Raw genomic sequence first — 24555 nt, 5'->3', positions numbered from 1 at the left:
TTCCCTTTGACCAGGGATTTCTTTGGATGCCAGCAAGCCTGCTGATGAAGGAAGGAAAAAAGAAAAGCAATGAGCATAATCCCCTCCTACCACTCTTCCCTACTCCTCTTTCCCCCAGAGATTTGGGAAAATTGATTCAAAATTATTTGGGTTGCTGGGAGCCGGTCCATCCTTGATGCTTGACACAGTCCTGCAGGGAAGAAACATCTGCACAACATATGTTTCAAGGGACCTGGCATATATGGCATACTCTTCTTAATATGTTTGCTCACCTTCTTGGCTCTATGTGTTTTAAACAAGGTCACCTCTCCGAGAAAGGTTGTTTCCCCAGGTAGGGATTTTCCCATGAAGTTAGGGAGGGGATAAAACCCCTTAACTAAGTGCCAGGTGGGTAGTGAATCACTTTAACTACAAACAATCACGCTTAAGCTACATAATCTTTACTCCTTGGAATGGAGATAAGAAATGCCCTAACCTTTGGAATAGAGATTGATAGGATTGGGATTCCAATCCTGGTATAAATACAGATGTAACAAGACAACAGGACACAGAACCTAGTGAGAGAACATGGCAAAAGATCCTGGACAGAACCTGGCTGGAGAACCTAGCAAGAGAACATGGACACAGCACCTGGCTAGAGATCCTAACCAGCACTTGGCTGGAGATCCAAACCAGAACTTGGCTAGAGATCCTGGTTAGGCTGCTGATCAACTGAGCGCTGTCTCCGTGTCATTCCTTCTTCGCCGACTCCGTCCACACCTTTGGGGACCCCTGGACCTGCTGGGGTTGGACCCCAGCATTGGGTATGAATTACTCATTTAATAGACATAGACTAACTTTTTTTTTAGCAATCTTTGTGCATGCCTAGAAATTCTTGTGAACTGGAAAATAATCCCCAAATACAAACTATGTTCAAATGTAATAATATTTTTCATTGAATTCTAAATGTAACTAAATAGAACTGGCATACGGTTACATTTCAGAGATAATTGAACATTTATTAATTTAAAATATCTGGCTTTATTTTTATACTTTAGAGCCAACAGTTTTGTTGTTTTTATGTCTCAGATACTTTGGTAGGTCCTTGTAGAACTCTGTAATTCTAAGCTTTGTGACTATAGTGACTATCAGAAAAAAAAGAAAACCCTAACAACACCAGAGAAATTATTTCAAAAATTCAGAACATGAAAATATACAGGAATATATAAATAATATTGTAGCATTATTTATAATTGTCCCTATAACTTCCACTAAAAGACAAATTGATGTAAACATGTTATTGAATTTCTTTCCATATGTACACACAAATATATACACATATGTACCTACACTGACATAATTGTATACTGTTTCTTTTCAAATGTTTTATCATTAACATTTTTATGTCATTAAATAGACTTTTGTTACATAACAGAATATTATATCTATTAGATTAGAGTCTACAATTTCACCAACCCATTAGTTGCTGGAAAATTAAGTTCGCTATAATGAAAAATCCTTAAAGTTTGATTTTGATTTTTGGAAGGAAATGGACTTACTGGGTAAAAGATAACAAAAGCTCTAAGGTATCTTATACAATTACCACATTGCCTTGTGATAAACTGATATTAACTTAAATACCCAATAAACATGTGTTACGACACAAGCACATGTATATTATAACATTTCCCAGTTTTCCAAGAAAATATCTTTGTTTCCTTAATTACTTGTGAGGTTGGACATATTCCATATATATTGGCCAACTGAATAAATTATTTTGTAAATTGTCTGACCATATATTTTTAAATTTTGAATTGAACTATTTATTTTCTAATAATTAATAAGAGCTCTTCATATATTAAATATGTTAATTCTTTGTCATGTACTTTATAATTATTCCTTTATTCTCCTGAATAACAAATAATATGTGAATAATATGGAGTGATGATTAAGTATCTCTTAAGCAGTGTCTCGTAATCCTATTTTAAGAATGTTATTTCCAAATTAATTACTTTTTAGGATGTTGCTGGATTAAAAAAGAAAAATAATGTAATCCAAAGTAAACTCTTAAGATCATTTCTTAGTTTTACGTGTTATCCATACTAAATCTCTTCCAACAGAAGACAAGATTGTTCTCTTTTCGTTCCAATAAGCTTCTCTAAGTATTAATCTTATACACTAACATTTTATTTTCAGACTCAACCTCCTAAAGCAATGGTAATGATATATTAAGCACCTGTGTAATAACTATTGCTTTCTTTTACAAATATAATATTCCTAATCCATTAATGATTAATCACATCATCAGTTTTTTCCAGTGGGGGTGGACAATTAGATTGAGCTGTCTTTAGAAATTCTTGCCCTTAATGACTTTGTGACCACATTTTCAATATAATAACCTCTCTGAATTATGGATTGGTCAAGGATGAGCCCTTTAAGTACTATGTTTTACAGGGATACAGATTTAGATATCTAAGGGGTTAGTTAATTTAGTTGATTTAAGAGTTAACTTATACATCTATCAGTATCAAGTCTCTATGCTGGACACTGTATAAATCAGGTTACATGAATATGAAGCACTTTAAAATTCCTTATTGTCTTAGTAAATGAGGCTAGAGTAGATTGTACTTGTATCAATAAATTCATTGATTAAACCTAAATACCAAAATTGCTTCATGGATAAAAATGTGTGTAAATTATTTAGCAGTTAATGGGTGAGCCTATTCCAAGTATTTAAATCATGTAGAATATTTTTAATTTATTTTGAGTCAATCATGTTATTTGATTCAGGACATTTTTGGGATTACTTTAGGATATTTGCCAATACTCAAGGTAAACAAAGTCTCTGAATATTCAGCCTATACAATATTTGGGACAACTCACATACAGTCTAATTGCTCTATACTAATGTAATTCAATTTCATGTTGCTGCAAGCAATTCAAGCATGTTTTAAATATAATTCCCATGGCACTACATTTGTGCACAGAATACACTGTTCTTTGCAAATAGATTAATAGAAAATGAAAACAGGATTCATATAAGAAGCACAGATATTTTGTTAGACAAATATTTATATCTTCAACTTTTCCTAACTCTACAAACAAACAAAAAAACACTTCATGTTAACTAAACTTAAATAATGTAAATAAAATAATATTCTTCTTGAGATTAAAACAAAACAACAATAAAGTGAGGTATAGACTAATACAAAGGGGAAAAAATGTCAGTGCTAGAAGACTAGGAAGGGCCACAAAACAATCTGATCTAATTAACCCTCAGGCAGTGCCAGGAATTCACATGATCTAAATCAATTATGTCAAGTGATTGCCTAATTTATTCATAGATTCCACCACTTAGGAAATAAAGCACACAGCCTTTTTTCTCAAGTTCTAAACAACTGCTTTCACTCTTTCTATATAATGATATATAACCTTGGCTTTTTATATTGCCTGTGTTTGGCTCTTAAGTCTGTTCATTATTATGAACCTTCTCCAAACGCTATAAAATAAACAACACTGGTTTGGGTAAGTGAATGTGAGTGTGGAGTGCTATAGTCTACACCAGTGGTTCTCAGCCTTCCTAATGCCGCGACCCTTTAATACAGTTCCTCATGTTGTGGTGACCCCCAACCATAAAATTTTTTTCATTGCTACTTCATAACTGTAATTTTGCTACGTTATGAATCGTAATGTAAATATCTGATATGCAGGATGTATTTTCATTGTTACAAATTGAACATAATTAAAGCATAATGATTAATTACAAAAACAATATGCAATTATATATGTGTTTTCCGATGGTCTTAGGCGACCCCGTGAAAGGGTCATTAGACCCCCAAAGGGGGTCTCGACCCACAGGTTGAGAACCGCTGGTCTACACCCTCCCAGAATATCTTTATCCCTATTTTATTTTGCTCCCCAAACCAAACATTTATTTGCACTTTTATTCATTTATCCTTTAAGTATTTGTTTGCACTTTTATCCATTTTCTCATTCAATAATTTGATGTAGGAAAGGAGAACCTGCCTACTAAGTAAAATCAGCCTGATCAATCATGGTGCCCAATAGGTTTCTGAGACTGCACCCAGATTGCTCTACCAAAACCCAAGCATGTCATCCGTCTGGGGTTTCCTCAGCAGGTACACATTCTAAGCGAGAGGAGGGTGCCAAAGATAGTAAGGTATGACCGTGTAGGAGCTTCTCATCTAATCGGAGTGAGAAAAAAATTTCACATGGTAGGTACCCCAGAGAGTATGCAATTCTGTGCTAAACTTAGTGCTGCCAGTGGTAACTGCTTTCTGAATTTAGAGAATGAGCTGAAGCAGGCAAGACTTGAGTGAGTCCTGAATGAAAATTAACATTTAAATAGGAGTGGGGATGTATCTTCTGTTTTTAGAGTTAACACTAAGAAATTAATATGACTGGAAACAGAAAGGTTTAATGGTTGGGAGCTCAGGCATCAAAGTTTAATATTTAGTTTGATATTTACTTCCCTTGACTTTGGGGCCTCTCTGAGACCAAGGTCCATAAGGTTAGTACTGTGGTTTTCTCCTATGTATTTAATTTTTTCAGGCCTTGTATTTAGGTCTCTAATCCATTTTGAGTTAATTTTTGTGTATGGTGTCAGATTGCAGTCTAGCTTCATTCTTTTGCATGTGGTTTCCAATTTTTCCAGCACCATTTATTTTAAGGTTTTCCTTTCTCCATTGCATATTTTTGGCTCCTTTGTAAAAAATTAGTTGCCCATATACATGTGGGTTAATTTCTGAGCTCTCGATTCTGTTCCATTGGTCAGTGTCATATGTTATGTCTTAAAGATTTGTGTAGACTCTTAAAAGCCCAGCAATGCACACGAACACCCTGGAAGATTGTGAACAAACTTGTATCTAAGAAGGCTGTTTAAGGCCGAATGCCCCGGTCTTACTTGACTATTCTTAGCCTACGGCTAGAGGACTTGGCCACTTGTGATTGTCCCCTAGCCTTTCTGAGTCCAGAGAAAGCTCAGGCGTGATTCATTTACCTGGCATGACTGATTTATTAAGGCTGGAAATAGGAAATCTCGGATGTAATTCATTTTTCATTCATTTTGGTCGCTACAAAAACCTTTCCCAAACTTAAAAAAAAATGAGCTCGATGTTTTCCAATTTTTTGCTATAATCTTATTTTACTTTTAAGGATTTCAGCTGAAACCTTTGCAGGCTCTCACAAATCTTTCAAGACGATGCTGATGTACTTGGGGCTTATGCCAGTTAGTTCCTGGATCAGCGGAGGGTTGATCGGCTTTTCCCAGCTCACTTGGAACCATCACACTTGATTAGTCAATTTCCAATTCGATCTCTATTTTAATTTTAATTCTATCACTGGACAGAGCTCCCAGTACCATTTCTCATGAACTCCAGCCAAGTGGGTATTGAAGCATTAGCCTTTTCAGGCATGTCTCCTCTCTCTACAATCTGTAGTTTGTTTGTTGTAGTGACTATTGTTCTGGTGTCTTTGTTCACTTATTTTATTATTACCATTTACATCCCTAATCTCTCAAACTCTGTTCATGAAATTATTTCCATTCTAGGTAATCTAACAGAAATAAGGTATTGTTGTCCATTGTCACTGATAAGTCTCAGTTATTTAAAGTAGTATCTGGCAGAGAAGGAAGAGAAATATTTGTTTACTAAAAGAAGGAAGGGAGGGAGGGAGGGAGGGAGGAAGAGAGAAAATAAAGAAGGAAAGAAGGAAGGAAGGAAGAAATAGGTGGATGAGTTTTACATGAGACTGAAATTATATTTTCAAGTGCTGAACACCTATTCAGTCCTATAAAAGCAGAGTAGGTGGTTCTGGTGACACCAGCCTTTGTACTAAGTGGTTGGGGTTCTAAAGCGGCCAGCTGTAAACAGGGTGAGCAAACGTAAGTTTATGGTTGTGAGCACGCAAGACAGAGTTAATAAAGCTATTGTAATATAACAACCTGCATGACCAACTGCAAACCTACTTTTGCCTCACCCTGTATAGTAATTTTAATGCTTCAATAAAGAACTAAAAAGAAATTATTTTAAAAAGATTAATTTACCCAAGATTAAGCAGATTTTATCATAAATAAGTCTGAATTCAGACTCTGTTTCTTATTCAAATTAGCTAGACATTTTCTAACCATTTAATGAAACACAGATTTATTGATTAATATGTATTCTGGAGCAGGTAACATCCTTAGCTTTAGGAAAGTAAAAGCAAAATATCTATTTTCCCCATGAGCAAGAGATAAGATTTGACCTTTAACGCAGAATAACATTTTATTTCCAGTGAGGTGATATTTAATTTAGAAATTGTTAGCCTTTCAGAGGCAATGCTGAGAAGATTCACCATAGAAAACATAAAGTCAATAAATGTATAAAGTATGTTTAGCCACAAAGTTAATTTTAAAAGTAAAAGAAAAATATCCTTTTAAAATTGGCAAAATTAGAAAAAAATAATAATGACACCTAGATTCTTCCATATACTACTGATAGGAGCAATATTTCCTTTCTGGAGAGCAAGTGGTCAAAAAGTTTAAATCTTTACATAACAGTTGGCCAAAAATTTATATTGATAAAATAATCATGATTATTTACAAAGGTTTATGTACTAGCAGTCTCAATGCATTGATATTTCTAAGAGCAAAAAATTGAAAACAATTCTTATGGCCAAGTATAATATTAGGAAAATAAATCAGGACAAATTTATTCAAGAGCAAACTTTACAATTAAATGATAATATAGAAACAAAGATAAAGAAAATAATATTTAAGCTAGATTGTTCTTAAAGGACACAAATTTAAAAGCATATGTTCAATATAATCATTTTGAGAAAAAATAAGATCATAAAGGTATGAATATGTATATATTAAAATAAAAATATGGAAGGCTATTCCCATTTGATATTTTAAGGACAAATTGCAATTACTACACCTAAAACTGCGATAGTTGTACCTCCCCACAATAGTATTAATTTCTGCTTAAAGTATGGCCCATAAAAAAATCATTCCAAACATCATTCAGAAGAGACAACTACATAATTGCCAAAATTCATTTAACATATATTCACCTTATCTAATAAAAGAGAAACATTCAAATTGACCGTACCTTCAGTACACTCACAAGCCACGACCACCAGCCAATCAGTGCGACTATATGCAAATTAAACCAACCAGGATGGTGACCGGCAGCCACGGAGCTGGAGCAAGCAGGAGGCTTGGTTGCCCCGGCGATGGAGGAAGCCAAGCTTCCCGCTTGCCCTGGCCAGCTGTGGGCTCCGCTAAAGGCAACAAAGTTTCAATTATAGAAGATAAATAAATCTCAGATACCTGCTTCCAGCCCGCCCTGGTCTCCACTCAAGGAGGCGCTGAAAAAAAGAAAAAAAAGAAAAAAGGAGAGGCTGGGAGCTTGGGTCACCGGGGGGAGTGACCAGCTTGAAAATGGCCATCAGCCCCTCAACCAGTCTTGCCAGGCACCCCAGAGGGACCCCCACCCTGATCTGGGACACTGTTCAGGGCAAACCAGCCAGAGAGCAGTGGTGGTGGGAGCCTCTCCCGCCTCCTCAGCAGCGCTAAGGATGTCAGACTGCAGCTTAGGTCTGCTCCTCGCTGGCAAGTGGACATCTCCCAAGGGCTCCCGGGCTGCCAGAGCGATGTCTGACTGCCAGCTTAGGCCCATTCCCCCAGGGAGTGGGCCTAAGCCAGCAGGTGGACATCCTGCGAGGGGTCCCAGACTGCAAGAGGGCACAGGCTGTGCTAAGGCCCCCCCACCCCCAAGTGCACAAATTTTTGTGCACCGGGCCTCTAGTTATATTATATACTTATATAATATTTTATTATTATACTATCTTTAATTATTTTTATATACAATATTTTTAACTAACAAAATCTCACTTCAAAACAACTAAAATAAATTTGGTTCATACTGAGAAGGAGAATTTAAGTATTTTGTTCTATTCTTTAAATAGCTCCCTTAGTTTCACATTTTTATGAAGATGTTCTTGTATTAGCACAAAAGTTCTTTAAGAAGGAACACAGAATTTCATTTAAACATGAATAATGGTTTACAAAACAAAGACAAGTACGAAAGAAAGGTTCATATTTGGCTTTATGTAAAATGCTTAGTATCTGAGAGGTAGAGCTTCCTTTGAGGTAAACAAAGAAGCAGTCTGTGTATTAATCCAAATTTCAAGCGGAACCTGGAATATTTCAGTTCTAAAGGATAAGGCAGTTTCTCTATTGATCAAGATTTTCCATCAGAGCACAAATAATGCTCTAAATATACAGAGGCTAATTTAATGGAGATCTTCATGGATTTGTTATGGGCATACATCATTGGTTAAGATTCAATTACAAATGTAGTTATCTTTATATCTCCTGTGAGAAAACAGAACCTACGGTTTCTCTTTCAAACACTGAATTTTTTATTTATCTATGTATTCCACTGAACAATGCCTCCACTTAAGAAAATGTGAAACACTGCATGTCAACATTTGAGACCATTTGTGACCCCATGATTGATTGAGGTTCTACATACAAAATCCATACAACTTTTCCCCCAGTACTTCACAATACTCACTTGAAGAGAATTAACTTACATTGACAATTCAAGTCAAACACTCATCTCTAATAATACAACTAACATTATCCTCTCTATGGCTATAACTATTACTAATACCAGCATTGAATCTCCTGTTCTAGTTCTAGGCATCAGGTTACCATGTTTTTATATAAGACAGATGATCCTCGCCTCCAAGATAATTTATTTTCCTGATGGAAATATATGAGAGAGCTGTGCCTCTTAACCATTCATTCTGTGCTGGACTGCATATCTGGCACTTTGGCCAGATGGGTCATGCTGTGCTGTCTGTTCCTAAAACACATAGATAGGAAGGTACTGACAATCAGGCCAAGCCTTGAGATATGGCCTCATGGCCCCTTCCCAGCACACAGGCCTTCTTTCTCCAAAGGCCCGGAAGTCTCATTCCAAATTTGGGAGACAAAGACTGGAAAAAGTATAAATAAAGAGAGTTTCCTCCATATTGGGGGGCCCAGAATTTGAAAGACACATTTTCCTCTGGGCCTCCACAAAATTTAATAATAAAATGTAACTCCTGTGGTTGTCACTGCAGTTCAGCCTCTGCTTCCACAGGGTGCTGTGACTGTAGTCAGCTGGCCAGCTTAATAAAGGCTCTTAAATTTAAATTCTGAGTTGGTGGTCTATCTCGTTGAGTGAACCCATAACAATTCATCAAATGTTAACATGGAGATGGATGGAGACTTGACTTGGGGTGGTGAACACACAATAAATACAGTATACAGATCAGGTATCCTAGAATTATGCACCTGAAACCTATGTAATTTTGTTAATCAGTGGTACCCCAATAAATTCAATAAAAAGGAAAATAAGACAAATGAAAGTAATGGTGTTTAGGTATTTGTCACATTTATTCATTGGAGATGGTATGAGAGAGGTAGGATGAAATGTGCCATGACTTTTGGGCAAATCTAAAACATAGGAAGTAGTATAAAAGTACAATTTCTACACAAAAAGGCATCATTTTCCAATTAATAGTAATAATGAACACAAAGTGAGTTATTCTTGAAAACATATTTCTTAGGTAATGCAAAGGCAAAAAAAAAAAAGCAGAAAAATGAATTTGGACTTATAGGGAGAGAATCAAGTCCTTTTTATAAAAAGGCATTTTTATGCCTTTGCTTCCAACCCAAATAGTTATTCTAAATAATTTTAAACAAAATCTGTATTATTCTGCTAGATTTATGATTCTAATTCTATTACAGATACAGAGAAGTGATCTATATCGCTATAATTCAGTTATTAGTAATATAAGTTAATATTAACTTTCACTCTTCAATGCATAGTTGTCTAAAATTTAATTATATGTTAAGCTTTCGTTAACTGGGATGTTGGATTTTCAATGTCGTGAGAGGCCTGCTTTGATGGCAGTGCTGCAAACTATTTGTGAAGTCAGTTATTTCAGGTTTCCCTTTTCTCACCAGAGATGTCTTTTTAAGAATTCAGCCTGAGTCTTGATATGTAATTTCTCTGAACTCACTTGTTTTCACTAAGTCACCCCACTTGAGTTATAACCTGTGTGGTTATATTAACTATATCAATATATTAAGATACACTAAAAAATAACATTTATCCTTTATCTAATAGTGAAAAATTGGATCCTTTTCCATAATGCTGATGAATTTTGCTTCTCAGTCTTCATGAGTTTTTTTAATTTATATATCTATCTTTTCCTTGCATATGAAACATGTCACAAACAGAATTTAGTTTTCCATCATTATTAACTTCCTTCATTTCAAAGCTTGTAAACTTGACGTATCTTCTGAAGAAGCTATCACTACTTGATATATTTGGGGTGCATATTCAAATTTAAACAGATCTGAGTTTTTCAGTCTTAGCCATGAAAATATCTAAGGAGAACTCTCGTGTGCCTCCACCCATCTTTCTTCCAAGCAAGACACCTTAATTTCTTCCTACTGTTTTTCATTGGATATGGTTTCTAGGCCTGTCACCAATATCTGGATGCATTCCACACTGTTTTTGTCTCTATTAAAATATTGTACTCAGACTTAAATACAGTGCTATATTTTTAAAAAATATATATTTTATTGATTTTTTACAGAGAGGAAGGGAGAGGGATAGAGAGTTAGAAACATCGATGAGAGAGAAACATCAATCAGCTGCCTCCTGCACACCCCCTACTAGGGATGTGCCCAAAACCAAGGTACATGCCCTTGACCGGAATTGAACCTGGGACCCTTGAGTCCGCAGGCTGACGCTCTATCCACTGAGCCAAACCAGTTAGGGCCAGTGCTATATTTAACAATGTAATTAAATATAGGCCAGGGTAGAGTGGAACTGTTGTCTTCCTTGATCTGGTAACATAAAACTAGCTTTGGGGGTGGCAACTAAAAACCACAGACATCTTGAATAACTGCAATGACACCATGTCTCCCAAACTGTACACTTGTACAATTCAGTTCCTTTAACCTGACTCTGGGACACTGCCTTTCTCTCTCACCACCTTCTCTAAAAGAGGCTCACCTCTCCTGAGTCTTCCTCTCTACCTGAATTTGGCTTCAGAAAAAAATTGTCTCTATCTGAAATTTTATTGTCAATTTACTTGTATACAACTTTATCATTTATTTACCCAAAGGGGATGAAAACACAATAAGAGTGAATGAAGCCTTTGTCTTGTTTACCTAGGATATTGCCTGGAAAATAGTATCCAAGAATGCCTCTTAGATGAATGCATCCATCATTATTTGTTAAATTATATCTTCTTCAATTCCAGAAGAAATTATTTGAATGCTAATTCTGTCAGTCTAACATATTACCCAATTCCCTGAGACAATATCTACTAAAAATTTGGAAGAATGCCTATCTGCCTTCATCCAAATTCAACGTATCTATTCTTTATCAAATTCTGTTGTTTTATTAGAATATAATGAGAAGATCCAGAGTCTTATCATATATATTATTTAATTCCTTTCAGAGTGACAATGAGCTTTAATTAGCACATTTGGGGAAAGGGCATTCTAATGCTATTACCTATCTTAGTGTATAATTTGGCTCATGTTTCAATAAAAAACAATGAATTAAATTCTTTTAAAAAGACCAATGCAAATCGTAACATTTCCCTGATCTATCAGTCTGAAAATTCTATCAAAAAGGAACTAAGACATCAGTTGTTTCAGAGATCCCATGGAGGTTGCTGGTAACCACCGTTCTCCCCACCCCCTTCTCGCTGTGCAAACAGGGAAATCCTCTGAGGGTCAGCACTGAGACCACCAGCTTCACCAGTTGCCTCTGGAATTCATCATCTTTGTGAAAATTGGTAATTTGCTTCCTGGACTACTCTTCTTAATTTCTAATAACCAGGGACAGTCACTTAATAATCACAATCCTTTTGGTGTACACGGATATAAATTGTCTAGTCTCTCACTTGCTAGAAGCTGTGCTTTTCCAATTCAAACATCTTTCTCTTGTGCAGATGACGATAAAATGAACACAGGAACTGGTGCCTGCGTTCCACCTGACAGTGGTGAGCTAAGATACACAATGGGCCACCACACTTTCTTTTTTGGGCTCTAAAAATAGCTTGAGTGTCTAACTCCGTAAGTGTTGCAAGTCTCAACTCGAACTGCTGACTAGCTCTTCCTGTATTTTTATTTATTTATTTATTTTTCCCATTTGCTTCTCCCTTCCTCGTTTCTACACCGGCAAGGTTATCAGCTAGTTCTGAAAACAACCCTTTTCTTCCTCTCTGAGATAAGTTATCATCAAAATGTCAGTATTTCCTTTTCGAAGTCTTTAACTTTTGAGTTTTCTGTTAGGTTCTGTTAGGGTTTTAGTCTAGGTACATGCAGCAAACATCATTTCTCTCATTTACTACCGAATCCTCAGTGTTTAATCTACTTCCTGGCACACAGTAGACATTCAATAAACATGTGTTTAATGAAACAGTCACATTCTGGGTAATTCCTTCATTTGGACTTCCTAAAGCTTAGGGCATACACCTGACTGCATCGGTATACTCTTCCTCATTTATTAGAGATGGGAGACACTTTCTTTTGGTGTTCCTATTAGTTCTTCTTTACCAACCAGGCCTTTTATTTTTAAATAGGTCAAAGTTTTATCTTAAATAGCAGTTATTAATTCAGCTTTTACCATCTCCAGAGGTATTACTTATTAATGATCAATAAAGAGGATCCATATGTATGAACATTTATATTTATTAATATATATTTATGTACTATATTAATATAATATATAGTTTATAAACTAGCATTATAGTTATTAAAATATACACTTTAATAGAAATCCTCTGATACATTCAGTGTTCAGGATTTTTGTCTTATTACTAACAATGTATAAAAAAGTATTTCACTACACAAAAAAATTACTTTTTAAAATTAAATATAAAAGTAGAGTGGGGTTAATTAATTTTTTCATGTCCATCTTCGATCTGAAACTAGATGCCTAACTACTCTCTGATGGAAATGTCTGATATTTATGAAGGGGTTATATTCAAAATGTGAACCAAATATTTATCTTTGTTGATATGATAAATCAGTTGATATGTAATTTATTTCAGCTGTGAGTGTCTGCAAATATTTTCTGTCTTAAGACAAATTTTGAACGAGCAACTCACAAAATAAAATTGCTGAACCCAAAGGAAAATCAGCCAGTTTATTTATCGTCTTGATTTTAGGGACTCCTAACACAGGCACTTTTTAAAGAGACATGGAATGCTAACAATCTTCATTGTCGGGAAACTTCCGGAAATGCTGCCTGAATGCCTCATGCATCACTTAGAGCTCATTTCCTCTCATTGCACTGGGCTGGACAGCTGGCCAGCATCTCCCATCTGCACCACCCTCAGGCTCCTCCTAACTGTGTTACAGGACGCCCTTCTGAAATAGGAGTACTACTCGGAGGCCGATTTGAAACAGGAGAGAAAACATTAAAAAAAAAAATCTTGTGTGAAATAACATTTTAAACTTAACTTTGAATTGAGCTATAGATTAGATCAATGAATGGGCCAAAATACTGAAATGCTGTCCCTAGAATAATTCAGACGAATACTTAAAAAGTATTACTGGGTCATAAAACACCAGGCCTGGAAATTAAAGATGTTTAGTTCTCAACAAAAAGTCTTTGACTGTAACTCTCTGGCATACTGCCAACAAGGCCAGCTCTTTGGGGGAAAACCCTATGCCAAAGGCCAAAGAGGCAGCTGTGTTATTCAGCTCCTGAGAGCTTCCAACTCAACACCCACACAAGCTCAATTATGAACAAATTAAAGGGATCCAGACTGAACATAGTAATTCTGGTAATTTAAATAAATAGAGGAAAGTCTACAATTAGTAGGAAAAGATTGATTTTCTGGAAAACCCAGAAAATGACACCCTAACCCCTTTGAATAGGCATAGTTACATCTAATTGTTTAAAAATAAATTTCCTTTTATTCATTATTTTAATCATTCTCGATGTTACTTAAATGTGGACACATGCATGCTGACAAAAGTATCCACTAAATATTGAGGCAGAAGAGCCTCAAAAAAATCTAAAATGGATATATATAGGAACTAATGACACTGAGTAAAATTATAACTAGAGTTTTATGCCTATGTTTTAGAGCACATAGAAAATATTAATCATTTATACCTTTTACAAGTGCAGAGAAAAATTTCAAGTCAATCGGAGATTAAATATTAGGTGAATCTATTAATATAACTCACCATATTAATAGAATACAAAACAAAATTCTCATAATCATTCTATATAGATCATTAAAATCACTTAATAAGATGCAGCATACATTCCTGATTAAACAAAATGAGCAAATAAAAATCTTTTTAAGAAGATAGGAATACAAAGAAACTTATTCAACTTGGTAAAAACATTTCTATCAGGAACCATCAGCAAACATGATGATGGACACGCACATACACACAAAGAAACACTCCTGTTTAATTTTTAAGTTTATTTTGATGAGCTGATCCAAAGTTCATGTAGGAGAATAAATGCCTATGAAAAGCCAAAGTAATTTTAGCAAAGAAGAAAAATCAGAGGAAGAGTATCCTGCAAGTTATCAAAATACAGCATGAGAGCATGATAACCTAAAAAGGATGGTTCTGGCATGGGACAGTCTGACATATCAATAGGACAGCGTGTCTAGGAACCAACCCAGGCAGTAAGCGAATTTTGTGTGCAATGTGACTGCACTCTGAATTAATGGGAAAGAGATGGAAAAGCCAATAAATGTTACTAATAATTTGTCTATTTACATGGAAAAAAATTTTCCACTCATAAGCCATGGATAATATTGCCTCACAATTTGCTACACACTAAAAAATAAAAGCCTTTAAAAGTACTAGAAGAAAATAAATAAGTATGAAACTCAAAAAGTCATGAAGGAAAAGATGAAATGTGTCTTTGACTATAAGACAAAAACCTTTTTATAGTAATGAATATCACCCGCAAGCTAAAAAAGACAAATTGTAAGAAATTATTTGTAACATATATAATGTTCTTAAGAAGAGAATAAAGAATTAACAAGTAGAAACATTGGCAAAGGACATGAATAAGAAAATTATAGAATAAGAAATACAAATAGGCCCCCAAAACATAAAAAGTCCCTAAAACTCTCAATGAAGCCTAAATTCAGTCAAAAGGGGAAATGTAAATTGTAAATCAAGATTCATTCATATAACATAACACCATACATATCTTATAAAGAAACACAACATATGATATAGACATTTGTATGTAGATGGGGCAGCATATAGATAGAGTGCTATCTAGAAGGATGCACACAGCAAACTATTTTAAAATTATGTTTGTATCTGGGGAATAGCGGAAGGAGATGGGGGAGGAGAAGGCTTTATTTTTTATAACCAGAATTTTCTGGCTTTGGAAACCTAAGTGAAAGTAAGTAAATGAAACCTGTTCACCTTAAAGTAATTTGAACATACGGACAATGACTCATCGGTATTCGAGTTAATATTAGCTTAGCCCCAGCAGCAAAAAACGAAACAAACAAATCAAAGAAGGTACTGATTGCGCCTGTTTAGCTTACGGGGATTCCCACACACTTTATGCAGGAGCAATATCCAATATAAATTAATTAAACAATAAACAGGAGGTTTTGTTTTGCTGCAACTATTTTATTTTATTTTTTTACTTTGTGAAAAATAGTTCTAATAGTGACCCTCAGAGCCCTTTGCAAGACTGTTAGCTTTCAATTGGCACTTTCTGGAAGGGACCACACATTGATGGTTACTTTAAAAATGTTTTTACAGCATATTTTACCACTTCTGCGGTAGAGTGCATTTTAGCCAATGCTCTTAGTTTGGCGTTAGTGTCCTGAAGAAAACAGCTCATGGCCTCTGCCCAATTCTATAAGCTGAACAAACGTTACTATTATCCTTGTCATCTATGGCATAAGTACGATGAAATGCAATGGGTGACTGCTCACCATACATATTTTGCAAGGATTGTTTCAACTTGAGAGAGAAAGGCTCTTAAAATAAACTTTTCAGCAACAAGAAACATCAAGAGAAATACCATTTCTGGATACAGATTTGATATTTTTCCTCCCTTAAATTAAAATGGATGCTATGTTTTCTTTTGCACAGATTTTTTAGAACCTTACTGCTGGCCACTTTTATAAATTATATGAGGAAAACAGTAATATATTTCTACTCCAAAATGAAGAGCATTTTTTATCCATTCGTCTTCATCATAGAGGAGTTGGGAAGACTGAACAGGAAATGTTTATCAAGCACTCTCTGAAAATAAATTGCCTTTAAATTATTAGTAATAGTGTATGTCATTGTCACACATTATTCCTCTGTTTTTTCAAAGGATCACATGAGAGAAAATACCCCGTTTTGCCAGTGCCTAGGATTGCGTCTTTGGTAAGGCTTTCTACCCGTCTTTTACTATAGCTGATTAGAGCAAATGTGTCCCAGGGACCTGTTTAATTTATAGAAAATAGGATGAATTTCTCTTGTTTCATCATGATTGAACATTTTTCTGAACTCCTGTAAATGAGTTACAGATAAGCACTATTTATCAGACTGTTTTGTTGAACATGCAGTTTTGATTATTCTATTTTCTACTATTTGCTACTAATGAAATATGTAATATGCCTCAAGAAAAAATATTGGCAAAGCATGGCCTCTGAGTATTCAGGAAGCAATGAATAATTCGCTGAGAATTTATTTTGTACCCACACTCCTCTCTAAACATTTTCTCTCCCCAGGAGCCCATGGGGCAGCAATGTCCTTGGGTATCTGAAGTGTCCAGGCTGCCACGTTCCAGGGTCTGGTTTGTGTGTGGGCCCTGGATCTGCCCTGACAGCCAACACTCTACCGGGTTCCCCGAGGGGCTCAGAACCTCAATGAAGTTGTTCAGGCACCAACCGAGGGAACCCTGGCACCCTCAGTCTGGCAAACGCAGGACCCCTCTTCCCTCCAGTGTTACAGGATGGGGAGATGAGCATTTAAAGACATGAGTCCTTTGCTGCCATTCCTGCCCATCACCCACAGAGAGGGGAAACCCTGTGGAAGAGGATGCATTTAACCACATTATCTTCCCAGGCCCTGCAACACATGTGTCTGTAAGCAACGGAAAGGCTCCAGCAGAAGCGAGAGCACAGGTCCAAAGGCAGGTGAGTTAAATGCTAATGGTATACACATCCTCCGGGACGAGTCATCATATTTTTCTGACCTATATGGACCACTTTATAAAAACAAGTCATCTATCTCTCTTTTAAACAGGGAAGGGATAATTACAATGAAGGATGTGAAAGGAAGTGAGAAGATAGGATGACCATTGCCCCCTGCTCTAGGCTTCAGTAGGCCCTGCCCCGTGAGAAGAAAGGCAGGACATTAGGGAAGACAAATGGGCTGAGGCTGGAGAGCTGACCTGGAAGTCACCCCACCCTCACTTACCAAGGTCCATGCTCTTTGAGGCTTTCAGACTCATGGATTCGGGCTGCCTGGCTGGTGTCACAGATCTGAAGTTGCTGTGCTGATCTGGGAAATACACAGCCGGATCCATCCCAGAACTGTGGGGAAAAACCCAGATGCCATATTTAGGTTTAGAATGAAATCTCTCTGTCTGTCTGTCTGTCTGTCTCTCTCTCTCTCTCTCGGAAACAGACCTCATTTTTAAAAAATATATGTTTTATTGATTTTTTACAGAGAAGAAGGGAGAGGGATAGAGAGTTAGAAACATCAGTGAGAGAGAAAAATCATTCAGCTGCCTCCTACACACTCCCTACTGGGGATGTGCCTGCAACCAAGATACATGCCCTCGACCGGAAGCAAACCTGGGACCCTTGAGTCCGCAGGCCGACGCTCTATCCACTGAGCCAAGCTGGTTAGGGCCAGTCCTCATTTTGAACAGAGACCCTCATCACTCTCATTGCAGCACACAACTGTGAATTTTAAACTAATTCTCAGGTTTCTTTCATGAGATGTAGCAATTTCTTTTTCATGTATGTTATCACACTCTACAACTTAAATAAAAAATTCTCTGGTTAATACTGTGTTTTCCTCTTGACTGGTTCCCGCTAATTGGGATCCTGCAAGAGTAGGCCTTTGCAGTCCTGGCAGCTATCTGGATCCATCCCTTGCAGCTCCGGCTATAGCCCCAGCTTCGTCCAGAAGGTCATCTGGTTGTCCAGAAGGACGTCAGTCTAATTAGTATATTACGGCACTTCAAAGGATGTCGCCAGATCAGCACAGACTAGACTCGGGTTAGATGTCTATGGGCTAGGCATGCCCTTCCTTTAAAACAAGTGAAAGGGAATCTCTTAACAGTGGTTCTCAACCTTCTGCCCCTTTAAATACAGTTCCTCATGTTGTGACCCAATCATAAAATTATTTTCGTTGCTACTTCATAACTGTAATGTTGCTACTGTTATGAATCGTAATGTAAATATCTGATATGCAGGATGGTCTTAGGCAACCCCTGTGAAAGGGTCGTTCGACCCCCAAAGGGGTTGGGACCCACAGATTGAGAACCGCTGTCTTAGAGAAAACCATCCTGTTGAATGACTGACGGCTGCAACAGTTGGATTTTCTCCTTTTTGTAGATCTAGTATCTAAAACTAATGTTAATGCTGAGCAAACAGTCTACTCATCAATAACACCAGAAGGAAATAACAAGGAAAGCACAGTTGACAATTTAGACACGAGATACATCAAATGTTCATTATAGGGTTCCTAATACTTGTAGTCAATCTCATAGAATTCTATTTCTGCTGAACATTGTATTTATTTTGCTTGAGGATGGAGGAAATTATATAAGGGAATTATGGATGAGAGCTTTCACACACACACACACACACACATATACATATTAAATTAAATTACACCAACCTTCTCCCTTGGTGCTTCTGTATGTTTGGAAGGTAAATATGGGTAAATATAGTGGCTCATTTTAACATAACTTTATCCTAATCTTAAATACAGTGAAAACTCAAATCAAGTATCTTGGTGAGTCTGAAAGTAGTGAGGCTGAATTTTTCAAACAGTTGAGATTTGACACTATAAACAATAAAACAACGACAACAAAAATAAACTATTATGAATGAGAACCCTTCTAAAATGTACAGGGGATCTCAGTTTCTTAACCAAATATTCCCAAATAAGTTTAATCTTTTATTGAAACTCATTAGTCATGCATATTTAATATTGCATTACAGCAATATGAAAATGAATGGGCAGCTATGTAACATTGCTGAATGAATGAATGAATGAATGAATGGATGAATGAAGCTCTATTATTGTGATGTAGTGGGGAGATGAAAGAAGCACCCGGGACAGGCAGCATAGCACAGTGCTCAAGGGCACAGACGCCACAGTGGGTCTGCCCAGTTCTAAATCCTGGCTACTTACTAGCTGTGGGACCTGGACAAGTTACTGAACTTATCTGTGCTTGGATTTCCTTACGTGGAAAATGGGTATAATTACACTCCCTATCGTATTGTATTGTTAAGAGATAAAGTCAGGAGAATAGTGTCTGCTCAGGGTAAGTTCTATAGAAGCTTTTAGGAAACAAGCAGATAAATAAATAGACTTGCTTAAGCTTCCAAATGAATGCAAATTTCTGCCTTTTGAGTTTCCCAGGCTTTTTACAGGTACTTTGCCTTCTCCGCTTTTTCAGCCTCTTGGTAGGTCTGCGTTGGAGACCCCTTCGCTCCTGTTTAGAGGGGTGATGTGGTGCAATGGTCAGGGCCCTGGGCTTGAGAGCGAGAGGCCAGGGTCCATGGCTTCAGTGTACTAGTGCATAAAATGAATATTAATTGCACTTACTTTATAAGGTTATTGTAAGGATTAATTTTGAAATTTTTTAATATTGACAATAGTGCCTAGCACACAGTAAGAGCTCAATAAGTGAGCTATTAATTTTTTTTTATTTCTGTAGGTTAGATTGGTGTTTGAATGAGGGTCTGGGACACTCTACAGTGAAGAAATAATACGTTTTCACAAAAACTTCTCAAGATGTTTAAATCTGCTCTTTAGAATTTGAAGCTTATTATTATTATTATTTTTTTGCTTCTTTCTTGATGTCTGTCTACATTTTCAATAGACAAAACCACTGACATAGAAAATGTCTTAGCTGTGGTGTCTAGTGATGGCAAAATATGCCAACTGTGAACAAAAATCCTTGACCCACTAGTGCTATTGCCACTGGCCTCGCATAATGGCAACACTTTCACTGCTTCAGCTCATCTTAAAGAACTCGGATGCTACTGTGACTGTGAGCTCAGCCTCGTGTTTGGAAGCATTTGCCTTTAATGATGTTATCTGACCTCCATGTGCACTTAGTCTTTCATCCTTTGATCTCTTGTGATGATGTGGTTTTAGTGTCAGAAAGACTCATGGGCTTCATAGAATCAGAGCCTTTCAGAGCCAGAAGGCGGGAAAGGTCACCTCATCTAACTCTCCGTCTTGTAGATAAGATACTCGGGCCCAAAGGGGAGGCTGAAGTTTCAAGGTCACACAGCTGGCCGGTGGCCAAGCCAGGACCCACACTGTGGTTTCTTGAACTTTTCCCAGAGCCACAAAAACGTTGGCTAAAATGGTGGCCAACCTGAGGCACAGGTTGTTGCTGATCCTGAGTCCAAAAAAATTGAAACTTTCCCTGTGACTATAGATTGGCTCACTCTCTGATGCTTCTTGCATTTTAGATTCACTTTTTTTGTTTCAGGAGAGGGGGGTGCATATCATGGTAGAAAGGAAAACCAAAGCGCCAGTCCAAACAGATGCCAGGCGTTATAATGAGAGTCTTAGGGAGGAGGTTTAGAAGCAACATGAATAGCCCTCGTTGAAACTTAGGCCCCAGGCATTGAAAACCCTCTGCTCAAGGAAGACTATGGGAATCCACCCAAATGAGTAACATACTAGTTAACGCACTTCACTGTCTTAGATTACTTTATGAAACCACACATTCATTGACAAATTAAGAATAAAAACTCAAATTTCCCCAGACTCTTGAGAGACAACCTTCTCTATCTCCATTAAAAAACAAACAAACAAAAAAAACACAAATAAAGCTGGTAATACCACCTGATGAAATAACATCAAGTAAGGTCCTGTCAAAATAAAGTGAATTTCTTTTTGTAGATATGCTGATATATAATCAAAGAAATAAAATTAACCATAGCGATATATACATCTGCTACCATTGTTTTGAATGTGACCAAGTGTTCACTTTGAAAACCTTCTCTAGAAGGTTTTCCCTCTTGCAGTGGAACAAATGGATCTGAAGATGTTATCAGATTGGCAGATAGTTAAGGAGGGAAGCTAATATGGCACTGTGGGATTAAAGCCAATGCGAGCATACAAGCACTTCAATGAGTGTAGCACTGAACTAGTTAACATGCCAATATTTAGACATGTAAGCTTGACTAGCAAAACAGTATGCAGTTTTATGCTACATATGAAAAGTTCTGCAAGTGGGAGAGTGACACGATGATTATAAAATATGACGCATGTTACTCTTGAAGGAGCTTGCATGTGCTCATGGCTGAGGGGGCCGCAGTGGATGCTGCGGGAAGCTGGACCTTGACAGCAGGCCACAGACGTGCCGTAGGTAAAGGCTGTGTTTTCAGCATGAGCAACCAGGGGATCTATCAGATAGAAATGATACTCCATGTCAAATTATGCTGCATAATGAATAAACGGGGTAGCATGAAACACACACCAGTGTCCTGAGCGTGGTGGCAAGTCAGGAATGTGACATGTAGGACCCGGCCATGAATGTTCAAGGAGAACTGTCTGAAATAAAAGCCGGGGGTAAGTTTCTAGGAGCATGCTGAAGTCATGCCAGAAGTCTGAAGTGTCCACAAATAGGCTTCAACAATTGGCTACTCTGAGTGAGAAAAGATGAGTATGTAGTGTGTGTGTGTGTGTGTGTGTGTGTGTGTGTGTGTGTGTGTGTGTGAGAGAGAGAGAGAGAGAGAGAGAGAGAGAGAGAGAGAGAGAAAGCAGAGACATGAGATAGAATCAAGATAGAGGAAAATAGACAACCTAATATTGCCTAAGCTGTTACTATATTCTGTCTGCTGTTAATTTGCCATGAGATATCACTATAGAAAATACATTTCCTTTATATTTATTTACTTTTACTCAGACACATATATTCTGAATTTCTGTCTGCTAATCATTGATATAATGCTGCACATAAGTTCAGTAAATCCCTGATTTCATTTCGGTTCAAAGTGCAGGCATTAGGTTTGATCAGATCCGTTTTTTTACTCTTCATGCAACAGCAGTTTTCTGCTTCATAAGACTGGCTCCATCCCTACAAGCACCGTTTTCCCGTTTAGAGGGCTTTCAACGTTCATTTATTTATTTATTTACTTATTTTGAAAGACAGGACGGCCTCCCAGCCTCCTTTGCTCAGCCATCCTGGATCCCTTCCAATTCTTCCTCCACCCCAAGTTTCACACATCCAAACCCCACTGCTGCTGGTCACCTAGGCAACGCAGCAGCTCACAGGATGGTGCAGGTCAGGAAATCCCAGGAGGGAGAGCGTTTCAAAGCTTTAGATTTGTTCCTTCCATCTCAAACATGTCGTCGGCTCCGTTTGTCTCTCTCCACCATGCGGCTCTTCCCTCCGTTCAAGCCCTTCTCTGCTCCTGCCAGTCCCCAGACTGTAACCTTGTCTAGGGCCTCTTCCGTCCACTCATCCTCCACAACCAAACACACTCTGCTTGATATTGTCACCCAGGCTTGAAACCCTTCACTGCTTCTCCGCTCTCTGGAGAAGCCGGTGCCCACAGAGTGACCGACAATGCCCTTCCCATTGATTCTTCCCCAGGTACCAGATGCTTCAGCCACACCGAGCACTCTCTGCATGGCCCTCTCCCTTCCTTTGGGTTTTCCTAACCCAAACTGCCCTTCCCACCATTTCTCTGCCTCCTAAGCTCCTTTCTCTTCTCCCAGGGACCATTTCAACATTACTTCTGTGAGACCTTCCTCGCTACCTGCAGGCAGAGTTAGTGGCCCACTCCTCTAGGCTCCAACAGCGGATTGTGTCTAAAGCTCAGCAAGCAGGCTACTTCCTTCCTGTGTCTGTCTCTTCAAGAGGGGGCTGCGTTCCTTAGGGCAGGGATGTTTTCCAATCTGAGAACCTTCTGCAGTGACCAGCTTAGAGCTCCATAGGTACTTTTGGGTGGATGAGTGAGCAAATTAATGACTCTAATACTCTGGAGGAGAAAAAAGGAATCCAGTTTGAGACAATGACATACTTTTCATTGAAAGGAGATTACTGTTGATGGTGAAGAGAGCAATTCTAGGGAAGGGATGAGAACTGAAGCTGAAACACGGAAGGTTAGGGAGGGAGAGGGGAAATAGAAACGGAAGTTACTATTTCAAAGCATGTGATGGAGAGTTATTGCAGTAGGGGTCAATATAATCTGTTTTTCAAGATCATGGAGATAAGAGCTTTATAGAAAAGGGCAAGAAAAAAATTTGTGGAGACATTGAAGCATCTAAAAAGGCACTTGCTAATTCTCAATAATTCTATCTCTGTGACATCTCTGAACCCCCCCCCTCTCTCTCTCTCTCTCTCTCTCTTTCTCTCTCTCTCTCTCTCTCTCTCTGAAGGTTTTTCATCTTGTTAGCATAGGCAGCTAGTTAGCGATTAACAAAAAGAGAAGGGAGAATCCTGCCTGAGGCTGATTAAATCTGGAAACTACAGTGTCAGTCACACAGGGGAACAGCAGCCACCTTCACTCTGCCAAACAGACTAACACCCCAGAGGGCAGGAAAGACTGGTTTTCCCATGCCCTAGGGAACAACCCGCCCCCTTCCCCAGATTAAAAGGGAGGGAGAAATGGTTATGGGGAAAGTCCTTTCACGGGGTCATAAAGGGGAGTAAGCAAAGCTGGGGAAAAGATGGGGCTGGACAGGGCAAAGCCTAACATCTAGGAAAGAGATTGGATAGGGGAGGCACCAGCTTAGCCCCAGGAAGATCCAGGAAAAATATTGGCTAGTTTGAAAGAAAGCTTACCTCTCCCCTAACCCAAGGAAATATAGGTAAACTTAACAAAAGCCCCAGTCTCTTTGGCAGCTGCAGGGCCGAGGCACAGTGCTGATCTCAGGCCAGACTGAGGGGTAGAGATTAGCTAGACTCCTGGGCCTCCGATGTGGGGACACAGGCAGGCAGCTTCGGGCCCTGGGGACAAGTGCAAACCTGTGGCATCTGAAGCTAGACTTCTTCCACAGTGAGGTGGCTGTAACCCCCCTGGTCCTGGATGTGGGCGTGGTATACCTGGGGGCAGTGAATGCCACCTACCAGCTGAATGCCAGGGAAGCACCTCATCGAGTATGGTAGCCTTTTCAAGGGTGCTCGCTCTAATAAATCTTGCCACTATTGCTTAAAATCCACCTTCATGATTGTCCCTGAAATGCCTTTCTTGTGAAACCAGGAGAACCTATTTCCAGATAGTTCCGGGCAGACCCGCCTTGGTCCCTCTTTCACTGGTGACAATCTGAAGGCTTCTCCC

General features: G+C 38.0%; 1 protein-coding gene across 1 annotated transcript in view; it reads right to left on the bottom strand.

Moving 5' to 3' along the window:
* Positions 1-24555, bottom strand: part of PARD3B (par-3 family cell polarity regulator beta) — an 838084-nt gene that overhangs the window by 345075 nt on the left and 468454 nt on the right. The window contains exon 15 of the mRNA XM_006759450.2: positions 17483-17598. Within this exon, the coding sequence (XP_006759513.1) occupies positions 17483-17598 (116 nt within the window). The remainder of the gene's footprint in view (positions 1-17482; positions 17599-24555) is intronic.

This window comes from Myotis davidii, unplaced genomic scaffold (assembly GCF_000327345.1).
Source record: "Myotis davidii unplaced genomic scaffold, ASM32734v1 scaffold394, whole genome shotgun sequence".
NCBI classification, from domain to species: domain Eukaryota; kingdom Metazoa; phylum Chordata; class Mammalia; order Chiroptera; family Vespertilionidae; genus Myotis; species Myotis davidii.
This window is presented reverse-complemented; position numbering and strand designations above follow the sequence as displayed.